Below are 21,244 nucleotides of genomic sequence, written 5' to 3'. Positions count from 1 at the left end.
TTATTGTTTTAGGAATCTCATTTTACATAGATTTCATTGCTTCAACATTAATTTTTCATGAAGAGTGGTTGTTATGCCCTTGAGCTCCAAGAATTCATCTAATCTGAAGAATAACTATACCTAACACAGCCTGGGGGCTCAGAGATTTTTATCTTGGTTCTCTGTTCTACTTTACAGCCCTGTGCACTGGTCAGGCAGGGTCTGCCTGAGCCTGTAGGCTGCAGTGAGGTAGATCATCTTGCACAGCATTCACAGGACACTCCTAACTCAACTTACTAGAGACTCACAGTTGGCAGAGCATGACCTTCATCAGCCACCCAAAACAATGCTTGGCATCACAGAGGGGCACTCTGACAACTTTACCATTGCGCTACCATTGACAGACAACCTACAGCCGCCCAAGCCACCCATTAGCTGCTGCTGCCACCTCCAACAACAGTCTGCGCTTAGGCTGGGAGAGCTGGGGTGGCTCAGCCTGGGGAAGAGAAGGCTCCGGGGAGACCTTAGAGCACCTGCCAGTGACAGACCAACCTGATCTCCCTTCACAACAAGGTGACCCTCAGTGGATGAGGGAAGGCTGTGGATGTCCGCCTGGACCTTAGGAATGCCTTTGACACTGTCTCCCGCAGCATCTCCTGGAGAAACCGGCCGCTCATGGCTGGGACGGGGGTGCTCTACACCGGGTTAAAAGCTGGCTGGGCGGCCGAGCCCAACGAGTGGTGGGGAATGGAGTCACCTCCCGCTGGTGGCCGGTCACACGGGGTGCTCCCCAGGGATCCGTGCTGGGGCCGGTGCTCTTTAACATCAGTGATCTGGACAAGGGGATCGAGCGCAGCCTGTGGGTGATGCCAGGCTGGGGGGAGCGTCGCTCTGCTGGAGGGTCAGCGGGGGGGTCTGGGCAGGCTGGATCGATGAGCCGAGGCCAATTGCGCGAGGGTCACCCCGGGCGGTGCCGGCCCCGCGCTGGGGTCACACCAGCCCCAGGCAGCTGCGGGCCGGGGCCGGGGGCTGGGAACTGCCCGGCGGGAAAGGGCCGGGGGGGCTGGGCGGCAGCGGCTGGGCATGAGCCGGCAGCGAGCCCAGGTGGCCGAGGCCAGCGGCACCCTGGCTGGTGTCAGCGATGGCGTGGCCAGCAGGGCCGGGGCAGGGACCGTCCCCCTGCGCTGGGCACCGGTGCGGCCGCCCCTCGAGCCCTGGGGTCCGTTCTGGCCCCTCACTCCCAGACAGAGCTTGGGGGGCCGGAGCGTGTCCAGAGCCGGGCAGGGGGCTGGGGCAGGGGCTGGGGCACCAGTCTGATGGGGGGGCTGGGGGGTCAGCCTGGAGAGGAGGGGGGTCAGAAGAGATCTCACTCTTTACAGCTACCTGGAAGGAGGCTGCAGTGTGGTGGCATTTGGTCTCTTTTCCCAGATAACAACCAACAGGACAAGAGGAAACAATCTCAGGTTGCACCAGGGCAGGTTTAGGCTGGACATCAAGAAAAATCTCTTCACCGAAAGGGTGTCCAGCACTGGCACAGGCTGCCCAGGAAGGTGTTTGTCACCGTCCCTGGAAGTGTTTGAAAAACACTTTATGTTTTAAAAAACATTTAAAACATTAAAAAACATTTAGAAAATGCATAGATGTGTTGCTTAGGGACATGGATTAGTGGTAGATTTGGCAACGGTTGAAGCTGATGATCTTAAGAGGTCCTTTCCAACCAAAATGATTCTATGATTCTATGATCCTATGATAGGACTTGGGGGAATGGCTTCAAACGAAAGAAGTTAGATTTAGATTAGATGCTAGAAATAAATTCTTCCCTGTGAGGGCAGCGAGGCGCTGGCCCAGGCTGCCCAGAGCAGCTGTGGGTGCCCCATCCCTGGCAGTGCTCAAGGCCAGGCTGGACGGGGCTGGGGGCAGCCTGGGCTGGGGGCAGGGGTCCCTGCCTGTGGCAGGGGCGTGGGAACTGGATGGTCTTTAAGGTCCCTTCCAACGTAAACCGTCCTATGATATGATTCTATGAACAGTCCAGCATGAAAGCTGGAGTCTGACTGCTCCTGCTGCAGATAGGGAGCCAGGTGAAGTGCTGAAGACCCGATCCTTGGGCAGCTGCCTAGAGGCAAAGGATGGAGGACGCAATACAGAGCCTTAGCGGGACGACTGCTGGGAAGTGGCTGCAGAGGTGATTCTGTCGGCAATGAATCCACAGAAAAGAAGCACCAGAACATCATTATGTGAGTGGGAAGCTGGGTCAGCACCTGAAACGGCGCACCTGTGTTGCTAAATAATCATTATAGATGAGACTACACACTAGCAATTACTTTCAGCTTAAGTGATATTAAAGGGAGATCTTTGATAAACAAGCAAATCTCACTGAATTAATTTCTCTTGCAATAATCCTCTATAATTACGGATAAATGCCAGATTTGCTAGAACACTCAGCATTAAAATATTCTCCATTGCACAAATGGAGAGAGGCTCAAATCTCACTTTGGAGAAGAAAACAGTCAGTGTGCTTACTGTATTAGTGTGCGTTTGTTTCTGGTTGTCAGCTGCATCTACAGCTCAGTGCTGGAACAAGCAACTTTTAAACTTTTCCAGCAAGGCTTGTCCCACTTTTGACACTGAGTCACGAACAGCACAAGGGAACTATAAACCTCACAGCAACATTTGGAAGCGGCTATATAGAAACATTTAGCACAATTGAAAAATAGCATCTGGACATCCATTTGCAACAAGAGGCATTTTGTCAAAATACTTCATTAAAAGCCTCAAAGAACTCTACCCAAAATGGTGCTAGGGTTTGGAAACATACCAAAGAAAGAGGGTGAGGTGGAAACTGGAAAGCTCTTTGAAGTAGTGCGGTATCCTAGGACTAGGGGACGCGGATTAAAAAATGATTCATAAAAGGCTTTTGCTCAGACACTGGGAACTTTGTGGAACACCCCAGAGGAGTGGTGGGTCCTGCAAAGTTAATCACATTGAGAAAGAGTCTACGTGAGTGCACGACTGCTTAGCCAAATAATCACTCTGCTGGGGTAATTCATGGGTTGATTGTTCCTGTGCACAGGGCTAATCTCAGCTCTATCAGTTATTTACTTAAAGTACAGTCTGGATCCTTTCATTGTAGCTCAATTGGTTCCCAAGGTTTTTGTTGGCACAGTGCAGAGGAATCTCCTCCTCTCTGCATGTTCGGTTGGGTGAGAGTCTGTGCTGTCCTTTTCACTGGGACTCATACAGGAACCAGGCAACGGTCAAGCTAATCCATTTACCTGTTCACCAGCCGCAAATTAATGACAGTACTGCCAAGTTGCACAAGTTACTGCACATCAGCTGAACTGAGGAAACTGCTGTGAGCCCCTGAAGGACAAGAGGTGGTATTAACAGAGACTCAAACGAGAAATGAGCCAAACACTGCAAGCAGGTGATTACCGCAGCCTCCTTGCAATTGCTCCTACTGGTGCTTGTTAATGCACAGAAATTTGACCACAGATCTAAGATTCTGAAAATATCTTATGCCAGATGTGTCAAAGGAAAACAAAAGACAGGCCCAACACATGTCTATGTGCAAAACTATGCTTCGGGATGGAAATGTCTTTCTCTTGACAGCCGCTGACCGCACAATCCTGGGGGCCCAAGAACTGATGGATCTAGGCAGATACAAATACTATTCACTACTTAAATGTTCCATAGTACATACATACTCTTACACCTGCACACCCATTCAATCACCTAAATCTCTTTTGAATCAGATCCTTGAAGTGATAGAATTGTATTTCATCACAATTAATTCATTCTTCCTCTTCTGCACAAAATATGCAATGCCTCTCAACCTTGCAGCTTCATTTAAAAACTCTTGAACAAACTCTTGTCCTGATTCCTCCCATTACAGCTGTGTAACGTCCCCAGGAGTTATAGCCTATTTTATAGGCAGCCACTAACAAGCTGTGCCCATGCTCTGTGCTGAAAGGACACAAAGTAGTGCAGCTGCAACTACAACAGGACCAAGATCAAGCCAAAAAAAGCCAAAAGAGCAGCAACGTGGGTTTGCAACCAGCTTGCTGAACTATAAGGCTTCCAGGAAGCCTGGAGCACAGTCAGAGTGAGCTTGTAAAGGACACAGATGCCCTATGTTGCAGAAAAAGCAAAAGGGAAGAGAGATCAAGCTCTTACGCCTGCCTAGCCTGCTCGATGGGATGGTAGTTGTCGAGGTAGTTGAATCGGATGGTGTCCGTAGGATGCTTGTCTGATGAACGCCACGGTGGGAGCTCTTTTTTCTCCTTGTTTATCTTCCTTCCTGGCACAGAAAGTTTTGCCTCTGGGATGTTGCTTCTTACCGGTTGCACATCAATAACTACAAACTCATCCTTTGAAGGAGTCTAGTAAAAGACATTAGAAGAAGAAAATAAGTTTTAGCCTATAATGAAAAGGAGATCTATTTTGCCTAACTTTAGACTTCTAAGAATTGGGTATTAATTCAAAAGTAGTCTCTCCAGGTTCTGTTATGGTCAGTGGACAGAAATAGGTACCCTGACAGTGCATACCATCACCCATGTCCCATAATCTGTGTTGAGATGAACTGAGCTGCTTTTGACGTGAATTGGCTTCTCTCTATTGACTACAGACAATCTACAGGGGAGTTTGGTTAAAATTAAGAGAGCTGAGTTTTGAATTCAGGGCAGAAGAATCCCACCCTCGCAGCCCTGCAAACCAGGCATGACATCAATGAATGCCAGGAGAAAGTGGTGGCTACTGAGTAATGCTCCACCGCCCCAAAATGGCCCTGCCACCTTTGAAGAAGAAAGAAAGAGACAACACTAAGGACTGTAACAGGCATAATGGGTATTTTTTTCCTTTCCACTAGGTAAATTCCAACTCTGAAATGTCAGCAGGGGTGATGCTGGGTACCCCACCTCTGCTTATCAGACTAAGGCAAGCTGTCATATGCTCTATAACCTGGGGAAGAGAGGGGAACAGCCTTGAGTTCTGGAGAGGGAACTCTAAAGATCTGCTTCAGAACACCCAGAAAGGATAGCAGCATGAGACCTTGGGGACTGCTTCTCCTAACCAGTGAGATTTTCACTTCTCCCCTACCAGGGATGGATGATGGGAAAGTAAAACACATGGTAACACATGAGTTTAGATTCTACTTTAAAATAATGTGTCGTCCATTTTACTAGTGGGAGATTACAGAAAGATAAAGAGCCAAAGGGGTTAGGAACCCAACCAGCCCAGTTTTCCCAGTGGACCCAGACATCTCTAGAGGTGGTAGGTATGTACCTTTGGTCTCGTGACATGCAGCTCTTTTACCATCTCAATGTAATGTTTCTTCCAGATTCCTTGCTCAAAGGGGGTTGGAGAGAAGTTGATGTACCAGCCGAAACGCAGGCATTTCAGCATCCAGAGCTGATCCAGTTCAGACAGGTACTTCCAGTACCAGCTCACCTGTGAATGCTCAGTAAGGTGAAAACTTTGGGATCTGAAGCATTCAAGATTGCAGCCAGAGCCTTCTGTGCTGTGGATGCAATTTCCTTATGTCCTTAAAGTAGTATAATTCTTTAGCACTGTTTATGCTCCATTTAAACCTTTAATTAAACCATTTAAACCCTTCAAGGTCTTCATGACATGCTCAGTGCTGAAGTGTTAGCTGATCTCCACCCCAGCACAAGGTGAAACAGTCCAAAAATCATGGGCCAAGAGGGAAGGTTTCAGCTTGTTTGGGGCAACTTCCTGCACTTTTAGTCAATACACAAACAGTAGTTGGAATAAAGCCTGTTTCCACCGAGAAAACAGCATCAATAAACTCAAGTCTGACAAACCCATTCTGAATGTTTTCTCCCTGTTCATGCTCTGCTGTTACACTCCATCACACAGTCACCTTGTGTACAATGTTTGTTCCAGCTTAAGGACAAAGATCATCTATTGGCACTGCCATACTTACAATAGCAGCTGTCCAACGACATGACACAAGTAGCACTGTAAAGACCTTTCTTTCTGAGGAAGTAATTTCCTAACCTGTCTTCTCCCTGCCTGTGAATGAATAGTGTGAGTTGCATCCACATAAAACATGAAATGTTGGAGAAAGATACTAAAGCAAGCTTTAAACAAGCTTAGGTTTTGATATATTTGTAGTATTATATAAAGTACTATGTTAGGGCAGTAATAATGTCAACAGTATCTGAACTTATTCATTCAGAACCACTTTGGGCATCACCTCACAGCACTTTATCTCATGCAAACATATTTCTGGAGTCTTAGCAACTGTGCTCAAAAGCACATCTGTAAATTCTCTGCTTCTCCACATCCAACACTTTACCCTCAAGCATTTTAAAGGATCTGTTTTTCTTAAAGCATTGTGAGCAGTTCTTTGCAACTAGCACAAGTCAATACTTTTCAAAGCAATTAATGATTCTGCACGCAGTGTAGGGCACTTCAAAAGAACGTGATTTTCAGAAAGTTCCAGACTTCTTTCCTGGGAAGAACTGGTCTTGTAAAGTGCCCAATTTTAAATGCCTTAGAGCTGAGCATCTAAAATTACTCTCCACTTTTGCAATTCTTGGCCAATCTGGCTTTATTTAGGATTTGTGGAAGTGTTGCATTTGGTTTCATACAAGCGTCACTAAGCATTTGGCACCAGGCTGCCAAGTCAGAAGACATCCTTGCATTATGAAGAACAGCACTGGTTATGTCTTTGCTGAAAACCAGTGCTGATTTGTTTTTTGTTTGTTTCTTTGTTTGTTTTAACTAGCTTGACCTGGCTTTCTGAACATTAGGTATGTGTTGGCTTTTTTACCTGTGCACATCGACAGAGGCTCCGTGGGTCCAGGAAAGAAAAGATGTACAAAGACAGGACTCTAGGCAGCCTTGTGGTAAAATCTAGAGCCTCGGTGGGGACTCGATCCTGTAGCTGCTGGGAACAGAATTTCTGCTGTGACAGGGAGCAGCGTTCCAACAGGTCCACCAGGATCCTCCGCCTCTGACCATCTGTCCACTTGTCAAACTGAAAAAAGGAGTTTCAGGTTCTGAGAAACCAGAGAATCCGCTTCTTAAAATAAAGCACATATTTAAGGCAAGGGAAAGTGCATAAGCAGCAGCTTCTGGTGACTCATTCAAGAGCAAAGCACGTAGGAACTGGGAACAAATGGAGAGGTTACATTAAAAGAAACTCTGAAGCCATGTAACATATCATTTATAATCCTCAAAGGATCCAGGACAGCCGAGTCCAGGACACACTCATGCTCACAAGACTCTTTGCTCCTGGGACGAGCTCTGAGACTTGGATTCACTCATGGAAAGGAGGAGACTCAGATGTGTGTTTGCAGGATCAGGTCGCAAATTGCCATGAGTGCACTGGTGATATTGGAGTGCCTCACCATTTGTAAAGTATTTATTCTCACAATCCCACTGCATGGGAGAGAAATCCCCACTACTGAGAAGTGGGGCAAAGAGAAACTAAATCAGCTGCCCATGTCTCACAAGGAAAATCTGCAGCACAGGTCCGGCAGCACAGTAACTAAGATTTTTCACAGCATTTCTGTGCTTATGACACATATCTAAAGAGGAAGATTAAAACGTTGTGGGAAGAAATGAGCACTTAGGTAACCACACAAGCATGTATCGCTTTGCTCTGATGGCAACAATGCTGGATTGAGCGGAGTGGGGCAGAGCTGTGTAAACAGGGTGGGAGCAACTGTGGCGGTAGCTGGTGTTTAACTGGTGTTGATACCAGAGGATGGAAAGGGCCCTGTCAGCAGGAACCTCCAGGGAGGAGACTGACCTCATCACCACAATCTGTGCAATCTGCCTCAAAACCTGTAAGAGCAGTCCTGGCTTGGAGGGCAGCGCGGAGTGCCAGAAGGGAGGCAATGTCAAAGGACCACGGCGCTGCAGACAGGATCAGCCAGAATCCCCGCTGGGAACTGCAGGCTGCAGAGCGTCAGGGTTAAAGATGGCTTTCTGGAGGTGAAATGGATTTCAGAGAAGTCCCACTTCATCCTCCCTCCTAGCACAGCAAGAGCAGCCTCGACCCAAACTCACCTTCCTTTCAAAGGGGAAACAACTGTTTGGGGAATCCCCCTGTTTGGGGAATGCTGCTTTTCCCCATTTGTTTCTTTCTCATGCCTTGGCCATCCCCAAAACACACACCCTGCTTTCACAGGACTGTTTCCTGAAGCCAGCTTTCCACAGCTGACAACTTTCTCTCGATAGGTCAAATCACAGCGCATTAATTTATGCATTTAAACTCAGGGGCACGTAAAGTCCTTAGTTAAATTTACCTCCAAAAATTAACAGTAACAAGAAAACCCACGCAGTTCTTCCAAGATTTTTTTTTTAATATTGTGGGTAAATGGTTTAATGTCCAATGTCCCTTCCTTTCCCTTTCAGAATAAAACAGACAAGAAATTCAGGTTGGTTTTTTTTCCTCTGCTGCCCACCCCCAAAATCTGCGGACAAGTGGAGGACTGGCAGAATAACAGTTTAAAATGTGCTGTGCAGATGAAAGGTAATTGAGAAGTAATTTCTTTCCAGATCATTCTAAAGAACCCTTTGTTTCTTTCTTATTTTTACTTGGATGTATTTAATTCTAGTACTGAAGAATAAACTCTATGGAGTAAATAGCTCTTCTCCTTGCAAACACCTCTGCAAGACCTTCAAGAAGGTCAGCATGAAGAAAGGGTTGAATTAGCATTCCTGAAATCCCTGAGAGATGAAAAGCTGAATAGAAAAAAGCTCCCAAATGTCCACGCTTTTTCAGATACAGACAGTGAATTAAGGAATTCCCATCCCTTTTCCTCCCATCCCTGTTTTGCATATAACTTTCACCTCTAATGATGTTTAGCAGAGTACTAAGGAAAAACTGAAGCAGGACCTTTGGATTTGGGGCTTAGGAACATGTTCCCCAACGATAAAATCAAACCAGAGGGGGAACAGAGGAGGTCCTGCCTGTCCCCTTCTCACCCTCACCTGTCACACGGTGAAGGGGGAAAGCTGCTGCTGCACGCACAGCTTCTTCCCCATTGCATTCAGCAGCAGCCAAGTAGTTAAGCAGGCATAATTTGTCACTTTTCCAGTATTAACAAGCATGTCCCCATCCTACATTTGGCTGCCTTTCTCCACAGTTCCTCCCCTCGCATGTGATTACAGCAACCCAACCAGTTGGACCGGATTCCCCTTTTCCAAGGGCTGCACCTTCTCCATCCCCAGCCAGGCACACTTTTTCCCCTTGCCGTGCCTTTCCCCCAGCCCTGCCGAACAATGTCTCCCCAGGGACTGAATGACATAAGGCTACGCTGGCAATGCAGAGAGCTCAGCCCTCGCTTCTGCGATCAGTTTACAATTAATCCATGAGTGCACACACACAAATAATGCAGCCTGACACTAAGGGGAGAGCCCAGGACCTCAGCACTGAAGCACAGAGGCTCTGCCGCTTAACCTAAAGAGGCCCCTCTCTGCTGTGGGAGGCAGGTTGCTTTACTGACTTGAATCATCCACTGAAATGGGACATAAGCCTCATCTCCAACGCAGCATATCAACATGAGTTCATGGGGTTACAATCACATGCACGCATCCCTGTGCTCTGCAAATGTAGGAACGAATTCACTAGTCAGTGAGGCTCTTCTGCAGAATGGCTTGCAAGTAGATGGAGATGATTTACCTAGGGAGAAGCAATTTTCCCCTCCCTCCTCAGCCATCTTCCCCTGATGCTAATGAAGGGATTTGTTGGAGACCTGGGATCTGGGTGAGAAAAGAAGAGATGAAGCAGACAGGCACCTCGTATCCATAAGATACACTAATCCACCCAAGCAAATCCTGAACATCTCTACTGCCAAGCAGCTCCGCGTCAGCCATCAGCAACTAGCCCCTAGGATCTGTTCAGTTTTGCTTTCACCACTGCAGTTAAACAACTAAACCTGAAATTTTGCAAGAGGAGACTCCTAGGAAGGCTGCTGAGAAAGGCAAGTCGGCAGCCTAGTGACAAGAAGCACCCCTGAGCAGGAGTTGTTGCTCCTGCACCTTGGCACCTAGCAGGGGGGCAACTCTTGTGTAAAGAGGTGTCTATAGGTGGGGTCTGCGGTGACTAGGGATGGGGTTCAGCTGCCCAAACACCAGTGCCCTGTGTTGTGGGGTACCCTGCAAAGCCTAGAGCTGCCACTCCAAGGGTGACATTTGTCTGCAAGTCCTGCATGGTATCTGCCATGACATGAGAGGTAGATAACACGACCAAGAGGTAGACAATGTTTATGTCCCCTCTATCATCCCCTTACACTCCAAAACAAGGTGGCTAGATCCAGACTGTGTACTTGGCATGGTTCCTGGCCCAGGGTAATGTCCAAACTGTGTCTGAACAATGTCTGGAAGAGTGCTACTGGCCCAGGTCAAAACCACGCCAGAGAGCGTGCTAACAGTTTTGTAGTGTGGATGAGCAAGTTCTAGCACCTGGGAACATTCAGATGTGCTGTATAAATTACTAGCAGAAGATGTAGCCCACAGGGTGAGCTGAATCACTGTCTGAGCTCCCCTGACTTGTCTACATCTTATTTGGCTGTAACGGAAGCTGAGACGCTCACATCACCTGGAGACATTGAAACTGAGGTGTCTTCATCTACAAGTTCAACCACAGCTTCACTGTCAACTTATTAACCTGAGTGTCAGCATGACAGCACTGAGCATTAAGGTAGGGCAAAATGCTTTTACGTTTTTTAAATCAACTGGAGGAATTTCTGGCTTGCAGAGCACAGCAGAACAGGAGGCTGAGAGGCAGCACGTCAAGGCAGCTGCCCTGGGTGCAATACAGACTAAAGGCAACTAGAATAAACCAGAAAAATTAACAGAGAGATGCTAACGTTTTCACAGTTTAACTATCAAACTTTCAACAGAAAGACAACAGCACAATTTCTCTTACATGTATCTGGATAGTATTTGGGTAAAGAAGTTGGTGTGAAGGGAATTCATCATAAATGCCTCCAGCAGGACTAAAGCCTGCAAATACTCATGCATGGGAACAGTCATGACAGGGAACAAGAAGACAGGCAGTCTGCTGCCACTAGACACCACCACTGCTTTCACTCTCTGCATCAATAATATTTTGCGAAGCTGAGCGTGACCTGAAAGAGCCAAAAAAACTGTAGAGGGTCCCACTGTGCATCTTGGATACTGCAGGTGACAGCATAGCCAGTCCTATGCCCTTTGGGTCTGTCCAGCAGCACAGAAACAGAGACATGAAATCCCTTCAAGTCAGCTAGTTCATTGATTCTCAACCTGTGTTTCATGGACCACAAACAGCCTGGGAGACATCAAAGATGTTCTGTGGCACAACTGGAAAAAAATTAAATTAAAATGCATATACATAGTCCCTGAATGCATGCAAACAAAGTCAGGAAGAATAAAATAAACAGTGAGCATCCAAATTTTAATCTAATCCTTATTTGGCTGTAAAGGAAAACCACCATGGCAAGGCCACACAAGGCAACCTCTTCTGACTTCCCAGAAGGTTGGATGGTCCTTCAGTGTAAAAAGGTTGAGAAACACTGAGCTAGCTCATCACCTGCTGCAAGGCACGATGCGCTCTACACAAACTGTTCCTGAAATGTGTTTGACTAACCTGTTCTCAAAAGACTCCAGGGATGGAACCTAACCCCTAGGCAAGCTATTCTGGCAGTGAACTGTCTGTAGCACTGGCTTTTCCTTGTGCCTAAATTATGTCTCCATCGTTGCAACTCAAGCCCATAATTTCTTGCCCTATTCAACGTGAACGCAGATATCAGATAATTACCTTCCTCTTTTTGGACATCTTTTGTGTGTCATTGGAAGCTGTTATTACATCTTTGCTCCATCTTCCCTACAGTAAAGGGATTGTTTTCGTATTTTCTGGACCTACGACTGTTCTCACATATGACTTGTTCTCAGAAGTATCTCCAGTTGGTCCTCAGCTTTCTCAAAATGCAGGGACCAGAACTGGGGATGGCTCTGCCTTTCAGACAGCTCCTTGGGATATTTCCCTTTATTACAGTTATAAGATACTGTCAGTTTATATTCCGTTTGTGATCCACCATAATTCCCAGCAATTTTTTATGCAGAACTGCTGCACACTTGGGTTTTCTCAGATCTGCAGTTTTTATAAATGCCATTCTTACATGCAGCACTTTTCACTTGCCCTTATCAAACAGCCGATTATTTCATTCTGATTTCTAATCTTCAAAGTTAATGAAATCCCTCCTGAGCCTGGCATCATCTGCAGATGAGTAAGTACTTTCCATTCCATCATCCAGATGCTACAGAAAACGCTTAACAGTTTTGGACTTCCGACAGACTTCAGCCTTCCAGTTTCACAATAAAGCATTTACAGCTACACTGAATATGTGAACCAATGTAAAACCTCCTGCCCAGAGCACTGTGATTTCTTGACACAGTCTCTCTCAAACTCAGAGTGCTCTAGGCTTTGCATACCAGATGTTACAATGTCAGAGGCTTTGAAGGGAGTTAAAAGCAGCTTTTGTGCTTTCTGCACCCTTTTCATTGGCATGATGGATGACAGAAGCACAAGGAGAATTAGGTCTGAAGGAGCACGATGAGAGCTACTGATCTAATGTCATATGAGGGATCAAAAATTTAACCTTTCAGAAGATGATTCAGCACTCTTTTGTGTGTTTGGAGGAAGGCTCTTTCCAGATCTTGGCTCTTTCAGTGGGGGTTCTAATGAAAACATTTTTGCCCTTTTGCCAGTATACGCTCTGGCATTTTGAAACATCCCATCATTTTCAAGAGACAGCTCTGTCAGTTACTAACTATCATGCTAGAAGGTGTTTTTTGAACAATAATCGCTCAATTATTTTGTTTTCTTCGTGTCCATGAAATTCCTAATTATCAAAACGCACGCATGTCATCAAGTTATGGAAAGCTTATTTCCTATAAAGATAAATTAACTTTATGAGCTTAAAATCAAAATACTTATCTGTAAATACCAGTTCATATACAAAATAATTCCATGAGTGACCTATCAGGCATAAAGAATAAGCATCACAGTTCAAATAAAATTACTGTGCAAATACTCTTTACCAAAGGGTGCTGGTAAGGAGCATCATTCCTATATTTCTGTTCCACTTGTGTATCATATGTGACCATGTAACTGGTTCTTTGGTTCCATTTATAAAGGTGTGCACAGGGCTCAGCCATACAGTTACTACACATTAATACATTCAGCTGAATTCATTCGTTTATTGCAATGAAGTCCCTGAGTCTCTATTCCTGTTTGCACAGGACACTGAGAAATCACAGCTGCTTTCCCATAATGGCCTGTAAATGGATTTTGCCTTATAAAAGAGAAAGTACAAGGCGATATTGAAGGGTTGAGCTTAGGACTAGGGCAAATTTTGTGCATGCTCTGCCATCAGCTTTCTGAGTAGGTCAGTTAGAGTTGTATTCCTTTCAAGCAACCAGCTGTGAGTCCTTTCATAGGCTATGGAAAGACAGGCATCTCCAGAGGGCTGATCTTTCATCCTACTTTAAGTGAGATTAATTACCCTCTGGAAGTACCACTTTCTCTCTGTTGACTCTTCAAGGAGCCTGTGATGACCAGACTAGCCAGGCTTAAATATTATGTTTCAGACATACACACCCGGCCAAAGAAACCCCATCCTGAATGCCTAATGTGAAGTCATTTGTGGTTGGGGCAGACAAACCCTATCTCATGTCTTTCTGTGCCTCATTTTTCCATCTGCAAAACAGTGTGACAGTACTTCCCTGTCTGATGTGGGAGCTGTGAAGATAACGACAGTAAGAAATTGTGAGGTGCTTAGTGATTACTGTATTAGGTACCATATGTGTGCACTCAGTAGATAACATGTCATTTATTACAGGTTTCAAAGACCTGCTAGCAGGCAGTGGCAATACCTAAATGTCAGCATCTTCTTTGAAGACTTCACAGACTTTTCCCAGGGTTTCTTATCCCATTTCAGGTCATTCTGATGATGGAATATGAATTCCCAAGTTCAGAGCTTACAGAATGTGGGCACTGAGGGAATTTCACCTCTGCTTTCCTCACAAGTAGAGCAGTTGCAGCTCACTTTCACATCAGGAAAATTAACTGCATCTTCAAAACAGGATAGGTTTTACATTCCCATCATAGTAATGTCTTGATCAGTTCAGAAATCTAGTTGTATTTAAATATATATTTTAAAAGTTTACCCATTTTCCAAGCAGGGCTCTTCTTTCTTCAAATACCTATAAAACATACACACACAAATAAAATTTAGTATTTAAAGAGGATCCAATATGTCCTAAGAAAAATACAGCCTGAAAAACAATCTACGAAACATAAACAGAATCACCGAATGGAAGAGTTTGGGAGAAACCTATGGAGATCCTTTAGCCCAAACTCCCTGCTAGGGTCAACTAAAGCAAGTTGCTCAGGGCCACATCTAGATGGATTTTGAATTTCTTCTTGGATGGAGACTCCACAACCTCTGTGGAAACTTGTTACAGTGTGTGATCACCCTCACAGTAAGAACATTTTTTCTGATGTTTAAATGGATTTTCTTGTATTTCAGTTTGTGGCTGTTGCCTCTTGTCTTTTCACTGGATGCCACCAAGAACAGTCTGGCTCTGTCTTCTTTACCCCCTCACATCAGATATCTATACACATTGATAAGGTCCTCCATGAGTCTCCTTCTCTAGGCTGAACAACCTCAGATCTCTCAACCCTTCCCTATACATCACATTCTCCAATTTCTTAAATCATTTTTTGTGGCCCTGCACTGGCTTTGTCCCATTAAGTCTATGTCTTTCTTGTACTGAGGAGCCCATGAATGGACACAGCATTCCAGATCTGTCCTCACCAGTGCTGAGTAGAGGAGAAGCATCATCTTCCTTGACCTGCCACCTACACTCTTCCTATTGTAGCCCAGGATTATGGTGGCTTTCTTTGCTGGCTCATGGGTAACTTGGTATTCACCAGGAACTCCAGGTCATTCTGTCCCAACTGCTTTCCAGATAGTCGGTCCATTTCTCCAGCCTGTTAGGGTCTCTCTTAATGACTAGAACAACCTACTTAGGGATGTAGTAGAGTCCCCATTGCTGGAAGTTTTCAAGACACAATGGGACAGGAGGCTAGATAATCTCATCTAGGCTCCCTTTCCCATGAAAGGTTGATGGTCAGATGATCTTTTCAGGTTCTTTCCCATCTGGGCTGTTCTGTCTTTCTATGATTTATGAGAGCACAAATATCTGGTCTATCAACTCCTCCTCCCAGTTCTGTATTGTCTACAAACTTGCTGAGGGTGCCCCATCATCCAAGTTGTTAATACAGATTTTAAATGATCCTGTCCCCAGTGTCAGTCCCTGGCATACTCTACTAATGACCAGCCTCCCGCTGGAATCTATGCAGCTGACCACAATCCTTTGAAGACAGTAAGTCAGTTTTCAATCCACCTCACTCACTATTCGTACTTCATCAGCTTGCCTATGAGGATGTTATGGTAGACAGTATTGAAAGCCTTACTAAAGTCTGAAAATCAATCAGTTTTCCTGCACCTCTCTTCTCTCCAGGACCACATCCCACGTGATTCTTCCACACAGATCCCTGAAGAGGTCAAAGTCCGCCCTCCTGAAGGCCAGGGTTGTGATTCTTCATATCCCCAACCATTTCTTCCTTCTTTGTAAATATGAGGTCCAGCAGAGCATCTTCCCTTGTTGGTTCCTTGATGACCTGTGGCAGGAACTTCTCATCAATGCACTCCTGAAACCTCCTGAATCGCATGTGCTCTGCTGTGTTCCCCTTTCAGCAGATATTGGGGTGGTTAAAGTTCCCCATGAGGACCAAGGCCCGTGTCCAGTTGTCTGAGGAGGGCCTCATCTACTCCTTCCTCATCTTCTTCAGCTCTACAGGCTGGCTCCTGTGGAAGGTTCCTTTCACTGAAGAAGACTCCCTGAGTTCGGGGGCTATGTGTGCATGACTGAAGGATAGCTCTGCAGACCGACTGCACTGTGCTACCTCTCATCTCCAGCTCCCTTCTTTGCAGCTGCTGCACACATGATGTGCCAACACAGTGCTCTATTCTCTTGGCTATACAGTGATGTGTGGTGTCTCACATGCTTTGTGAGACCAGAAGCTGAGCTTCCCACCTCTTTATTTTAGAAATCTCAGTTCTCCTGAGTTGGAGACATTGGGCACCTGAAGTCTCCTAGAACGGATACAGCATGGGTAGTTATCACACAGCTGTAGTGACGGCTTCAATCTTAATGCAGCAAGATTGTTATGAGTAAGATAGTAAGACCAGTCTTCGTTCCCTGGCCACTTTACAGTGACAACTAACAAGAAGGATGATCAGTATCAAAATACAGCAGAGGATTTATGATGTTGACCTTTATCCATAGGGAGCTAGACCTGAAAGCACTAACACGCGGCTTCCCACTACCACAAAACTGCCTTCTATACGCAGGATTGTGACCTGGGAAGTGAGGAAATGCTGTAAATTATTTTCCCAGAAGACAGATCAAAGAGGAAAAAGCTCAGCTTATAACTGCACATGAAAACAGCTATTAACCACAACTAGGAAACATGCTTGATCATTATAAACTCCAAACATGTTATTGCTATGACAGCCTGCAAAGAAGGTTCCTGCAGAGAAAGACATTATCAATGCTGATGTCTGGTGCAGCAGTTGACAGTGTTAGCTCTGTCTCTCTCAGCAGGAGTGTCACTTGCGAGGGGTGGGAAATGACATTTCTTTTATTTGTATGTTGACAGTTATTATTTGCTTTATTTGCATGTGGGACACTTGGCAAAGTAAAAAAAAAAACCACAACCTTACAAGCTGAACCTGGAAAAGGATTTGCCACAAGCAAGTGATGAATAGTTGAAGATCTAAGTTTTGTGTTGGATAATTCAAGGGAAGCAGGGAACTATTTATATAACTGAAAGCAATGTTAATGGTCTTTGATCAAAGAAAGACACATACTTGCTTTCAGCATTCTTGGAGATACATCTGAGCCAGCTCTGTCAGAAAGTTCTGCCTACTCCAGGCACTTGGAAGCATTAATTAGCAACAGAATGGCCCAAAATTGGTATAATCATCCACTGCCTTAATCAAGCCCATGTTTACTGTCCTCTCCTCCAAGGCCTTGGAACTGTACCTATAGCGTGCCTAAGCTGGCTGGCCTTGGATGCAGCCTGAGGCCTAGGTTGCTCCTGAGATCTGCTATCTCACATCCATGTCTTTTAAATCTTTTTTTAAAAGATTTTTTTTAAATCTATTTTTAAAGGTAGTTTTAAATAAGCTCAAGTTCAAGGCTGTCTGGCAAATCCCTCCACAGTCCACCCTTTGCTGCAAATGCCATTGGGGGCTCTTCTACCTCATGCCTAGCAGAAGGCAAATCATCTCCCAGCTTCCAGTCCTTCCCTAAGGACAGCACAGCCCTGCACTCAACAGGACTGGTGCTGAAGCCTGTCCAGTTTTGCTGCAGGCGAGCAGGTTGCCCTGTCTCCTACCTTTACTTCATCCTTAAGTTTAGCACAACCTTGGCAAATCTAAGGCTCCACCTCTGGTTTTCTGCCCATGAATGATGCATAATTTGAGGTTTCCTAATTCTGGCTTCTTGACTTTGGCCTGTCCCTGATGGTGATCCTGGCTTTAAAACAATCATGACTGCCCATGTCTCAGTTGTAACACCCTGGAAAGTCTTTTCTGTTCTAACCGCTGCTGTAAGGGCAGAAAACCACAGATAGGGGCAGCAGGACTTGGGATGTACAATACACAGGAGAGAGCTGGGTCCTACCAACAATGCAGACAAATGTACTCTTGAGCATGTTTGAGAATCCAGGGAAACCTACAGGAACTACTGGTGGAGTACCCCCAGAATTACCCAAAATTAGACAGGTAGCAGATTTTCGATACTGATGATTCTTGGCTCTGCTCCTAACAATTGTTTAGATAGAGATTAAATGCTTCTGCCTTGGATCAGCTCTGAATTCCCACCACTCCTGCCCCTCACTGCCTGATCTACTAACAAGTACATTTCTTACACACCTCTCCTCTCTACGTTTTCATCTTCTCCCTGTTTTTCACATGCCTTTTCTCTCTTCATTCTTTCTCTTAGCTCAAGAGTGCAAAAATGAACAAAGATATGATTGTATGAAAAAGGTGCCTTCTCAATCCCTAGCTCCCTATATATGTCAATTAGATTATCTCCTGATTTCAGCTGTCAGCAATATTTTTGTTGATGCTATTTTTTTTCCTGCTAACACTGCAGAGGAGTGTAGTGATATACAAAAAGGAGTTTCAGGCAGGTCAGTGCTTTAAAACCTGGATCAGAAATAAGCAAACACTTTTAATCATGAATTTCATCACTGAGCACAAGGCTCGGAGCTTATGGTATGTTCTTTCCTACTTGGAACATCATGAAGCACTGGAGTATACAACAATCCAATATGAGCTCCTAAAAGTTTTGCTGCAGCCTAATGCAACATCAGACTGCCTAAGGAGCAGACCAGTAAGAAGGTAGGAAAGGGTGGTTTTACCCACATACTTATTTCTAGTTAGATCATACTTTATTGCACAGCGATGTGCATCCGTGAAAATATGTTTTAAAGGGTGTAGGAAACAGACATTAAAATGATTCAAAGGCTGGAGAATATGCCAGATTGAAAGGACTTCAAAGAGCTCAATCTGTTTAGTTTATCAAAAAAAGTTCAAGTGTTGGCTTGAAGCAGGGTAAAAGTCCTTCCACAAAGCAAAAATACTGGTTACAGAATAGTTTAATAAGCTGGCAGAGGATGATTTAAATGATGGAAGCTAATGCTAGAGGTATTCAGACAGGAGACAAGGTTTCATCTTTTCATGGTATAGGGGATTAATCATGAGAATATTATCAGGGAAGTGATGAAATTTTCATTTCATAAGGAATGAAGGTTCTTAACCCCCAAGGAAGTCTGGATACCTTTGTGGAAGATACCTTTTAGCCAAATTCTAGTTACTGAGCTGAAGACTGGGAGAACTGCGCAAAACAAGAGGGCCCAAGAAATCCAGGAAGCCAGACTACATGATGTAATGGCCCTCTCTGGGTTAAATTCTATGAATCATCAAGAGAAATTTAAACTGAATTCTGAGGGAGGTATATGCTCCTGGTGATACATGAGCCAAAACCCCCACAGTTACATTAGCAGATCCCAGATATAGTATACAGTGTGGGAGGTTAGGAAATGCATCTCATTATTTATAAATTGAGTGCATCACTTCAGTTTCCAAAATACCAAGCTAGCCTCATCAGTGCAAGGCTAAGCAGAGAACCCAGGGCATGCGTACCAAGGTCTCTCCTACAAGTTGAGATGGAGCACTCTGGCCACTCAGAAACTTACACTGACACTCAGTTTGCTCTGGGGTTAATCTGAAGTCTTCTGGTGCAGTAAAAGAATCATTTGGTAAATTTCACCAAGAAATGGATACACATTTATTGTTTAAAAACAACTGATTTGGCAAAATAACAATACTTGAACTAAATTCTTCTGTGCTTTAAACAATGTACATTAGAACTTTCCATTTTTACATAACATTAGTTTTTATATATATGTATACATAATAAAAGACTGTATGTGTGTTTGATATATACATACCTCTAATCTTTAAGTTCTTATTAGATTACCTATGACCTATACAGGCAAAAACATAGTAAATTTTTTCTAGGACATGAGAATCTGTGAAGTAAACCTGAGAATTTGTCTTGGGATTTAAGAATATGCAAAACCGACTGGACAAGATCCTGAGCAAGTGCTCTAACTGACTTTGCCTTGAGGGCTGGACTAGATCTCCAGAAGTCCCTTCGACCCTCAACAATTCTGTGATTCTATGAAATTCAGCCATTTGCACAGAACTTGCCTTGTCATTCATGAGCTGGTGGTTCAGCGGAGTCCACATGCTCATCTTGGTCTGTAGCTTGGGGCCATCCACGTTTCTAGGAGGTGCAAATGCCATAGATTTAGGAGATGGTGGATCCTCTGGTGTCTTGACAGCGCCAATGGCTATGAAAATTGAACAGAACAAAGACCAATATTACCTCTGTGCTACTCCATTACATGTATGTAAGTGAAAAGCAAACAACTGTAAGAAGGAATCCAATGATTTCATAGCACAGCAATGATACAAGTAAGATGTATTTGGAAGTCAGTTAGGGTAAGGCCTTTCATTTTCTCTACCCACAGTAACTGTGACAGTAAAGGCCAGATTTCCTAATGGAATCTCTGTGCGCTAATTTCATATAAATAATTAATAATTAAGCGGGTCTTCCCCATCACAAATATTATTGAATATGCCTTTGATTTTTACTGGATGAATGATCACAACAGGGTATTTGCAGTGAGCTAGAAAGTACACAAAAATTCTCTTTCGAGTTGTTGGCACTGAGAACTGGAGATAACTTATGCATCTACTTAAGTGACACTAGCTTGGTTTTTACTGATTCTGATGGGCATATAATGCCAAGTCTCAAAGGGCCAATTTGCTTCTCTGACACTTAACTGAAAGAATAAAACACAGAGTGGTCTAGAATTGGCTGCAATCTCTCAGGGTCCTGTGTTCAGGCAGATTGGTTTAATGGTTTGGACTGACTGTGCTGCTCTTTTAAACAAAAATTTCATTGTGAAGTAAATTGGGCATTTAACAAAATTTTCCCTTCCCTTTTGTGCCACAAAGTAACTGGACTTCGTTCAAAGTCATTTGTTCATAAATTCTTGCCCAAACATAGGAAAAGCTTTTTTTCCTTCATCTTCTATCCTGCAGCTGGATTCAGCAGGATAATGTCATTGCTCACCTCAGGCATCCAATTTCCAGGCTGGAGGCTTAAGCTGCAGGAGCCTGAAAACCAAGTCATTTCTTTACCACATTAAAAAATATCTCAGTTCCCTGCATATAGTTATTAGGCAATTTTTCTGTAAACACTTCAGATCACTTTAAAGCTTTGCGGTGGCAAGGTGATTAATAGGACTTTTGGAACAAAAGAAAAGGCAAATCTACTAAATAACTCCAATATTGTGTTGCCAGTCTACCCTGAACTCAAGCAGCTCAAAACCCACCCAGCAAAAGGATCTTTCTAGCTAATGCAGCTCTGAGGTTCACAAGACATATCTTTGTGAAAGCCCAGTTCCCCAGACAGAATTCCTGTCTAGATCAATGGAAGATTGATCTTCAAAACCCACTGCAGGATCTGTCCAGGCACATGACCTTTTTGATTAGTTTTTCCTCCCTTTCTTTCCTAAGTTATTATGGAATCAAACAAA

At 44.5% G+C, this 21,244-nt stretch overlaps 1 protein-coding gene across 1 annotated transcript in view; it reads right to left on the bottom strand.

The window, feature by feature from the left end:
* Nucleotides 1-21,244, bottom strand: part of FBXO16 (F-box protein 16) — a 38,497-nt gene that overhangs the window by 12,207 nt on the left and 5,046 nt on the right. Inside the window, 5 exon segments of the mRNA XM_056344796.1 lie at nucleotides 4,153-4,358; nucleotides 5,260-5,424; nucleotides 6,773-6,979; nucleotides 14,164-14,199; nucleotides 19,848-19,990. Of these exon segments, the coding sequence (XP_056200771.1) occupies nucleotides 4,153-4,358; nucleotides 5,260-5,424; nucleotides 6,773-6,979; nucleotides 14,164-14,199; nucleotides 19,848-19,943 (710 nt within the window). The 5' untranslated portion in view covers nucleotides 19,944-19,990.

This window comes from Falco biarmicus, chromosome 6 (assembly GCF_023638135.1).
Source record: "Falco biarmicus isolate bFalBia1 chromosome 6, bFalBia1.pri, whole genome shotgun sequence".
NCBI lineage: Eukaryota > Metazoa > Chordata > Aves > Falconiformes > Falconidae > Falco > Falco biarmicus.
This window is presented reverse-complemented; position numbering and strand designations above follow the sequence as displayed.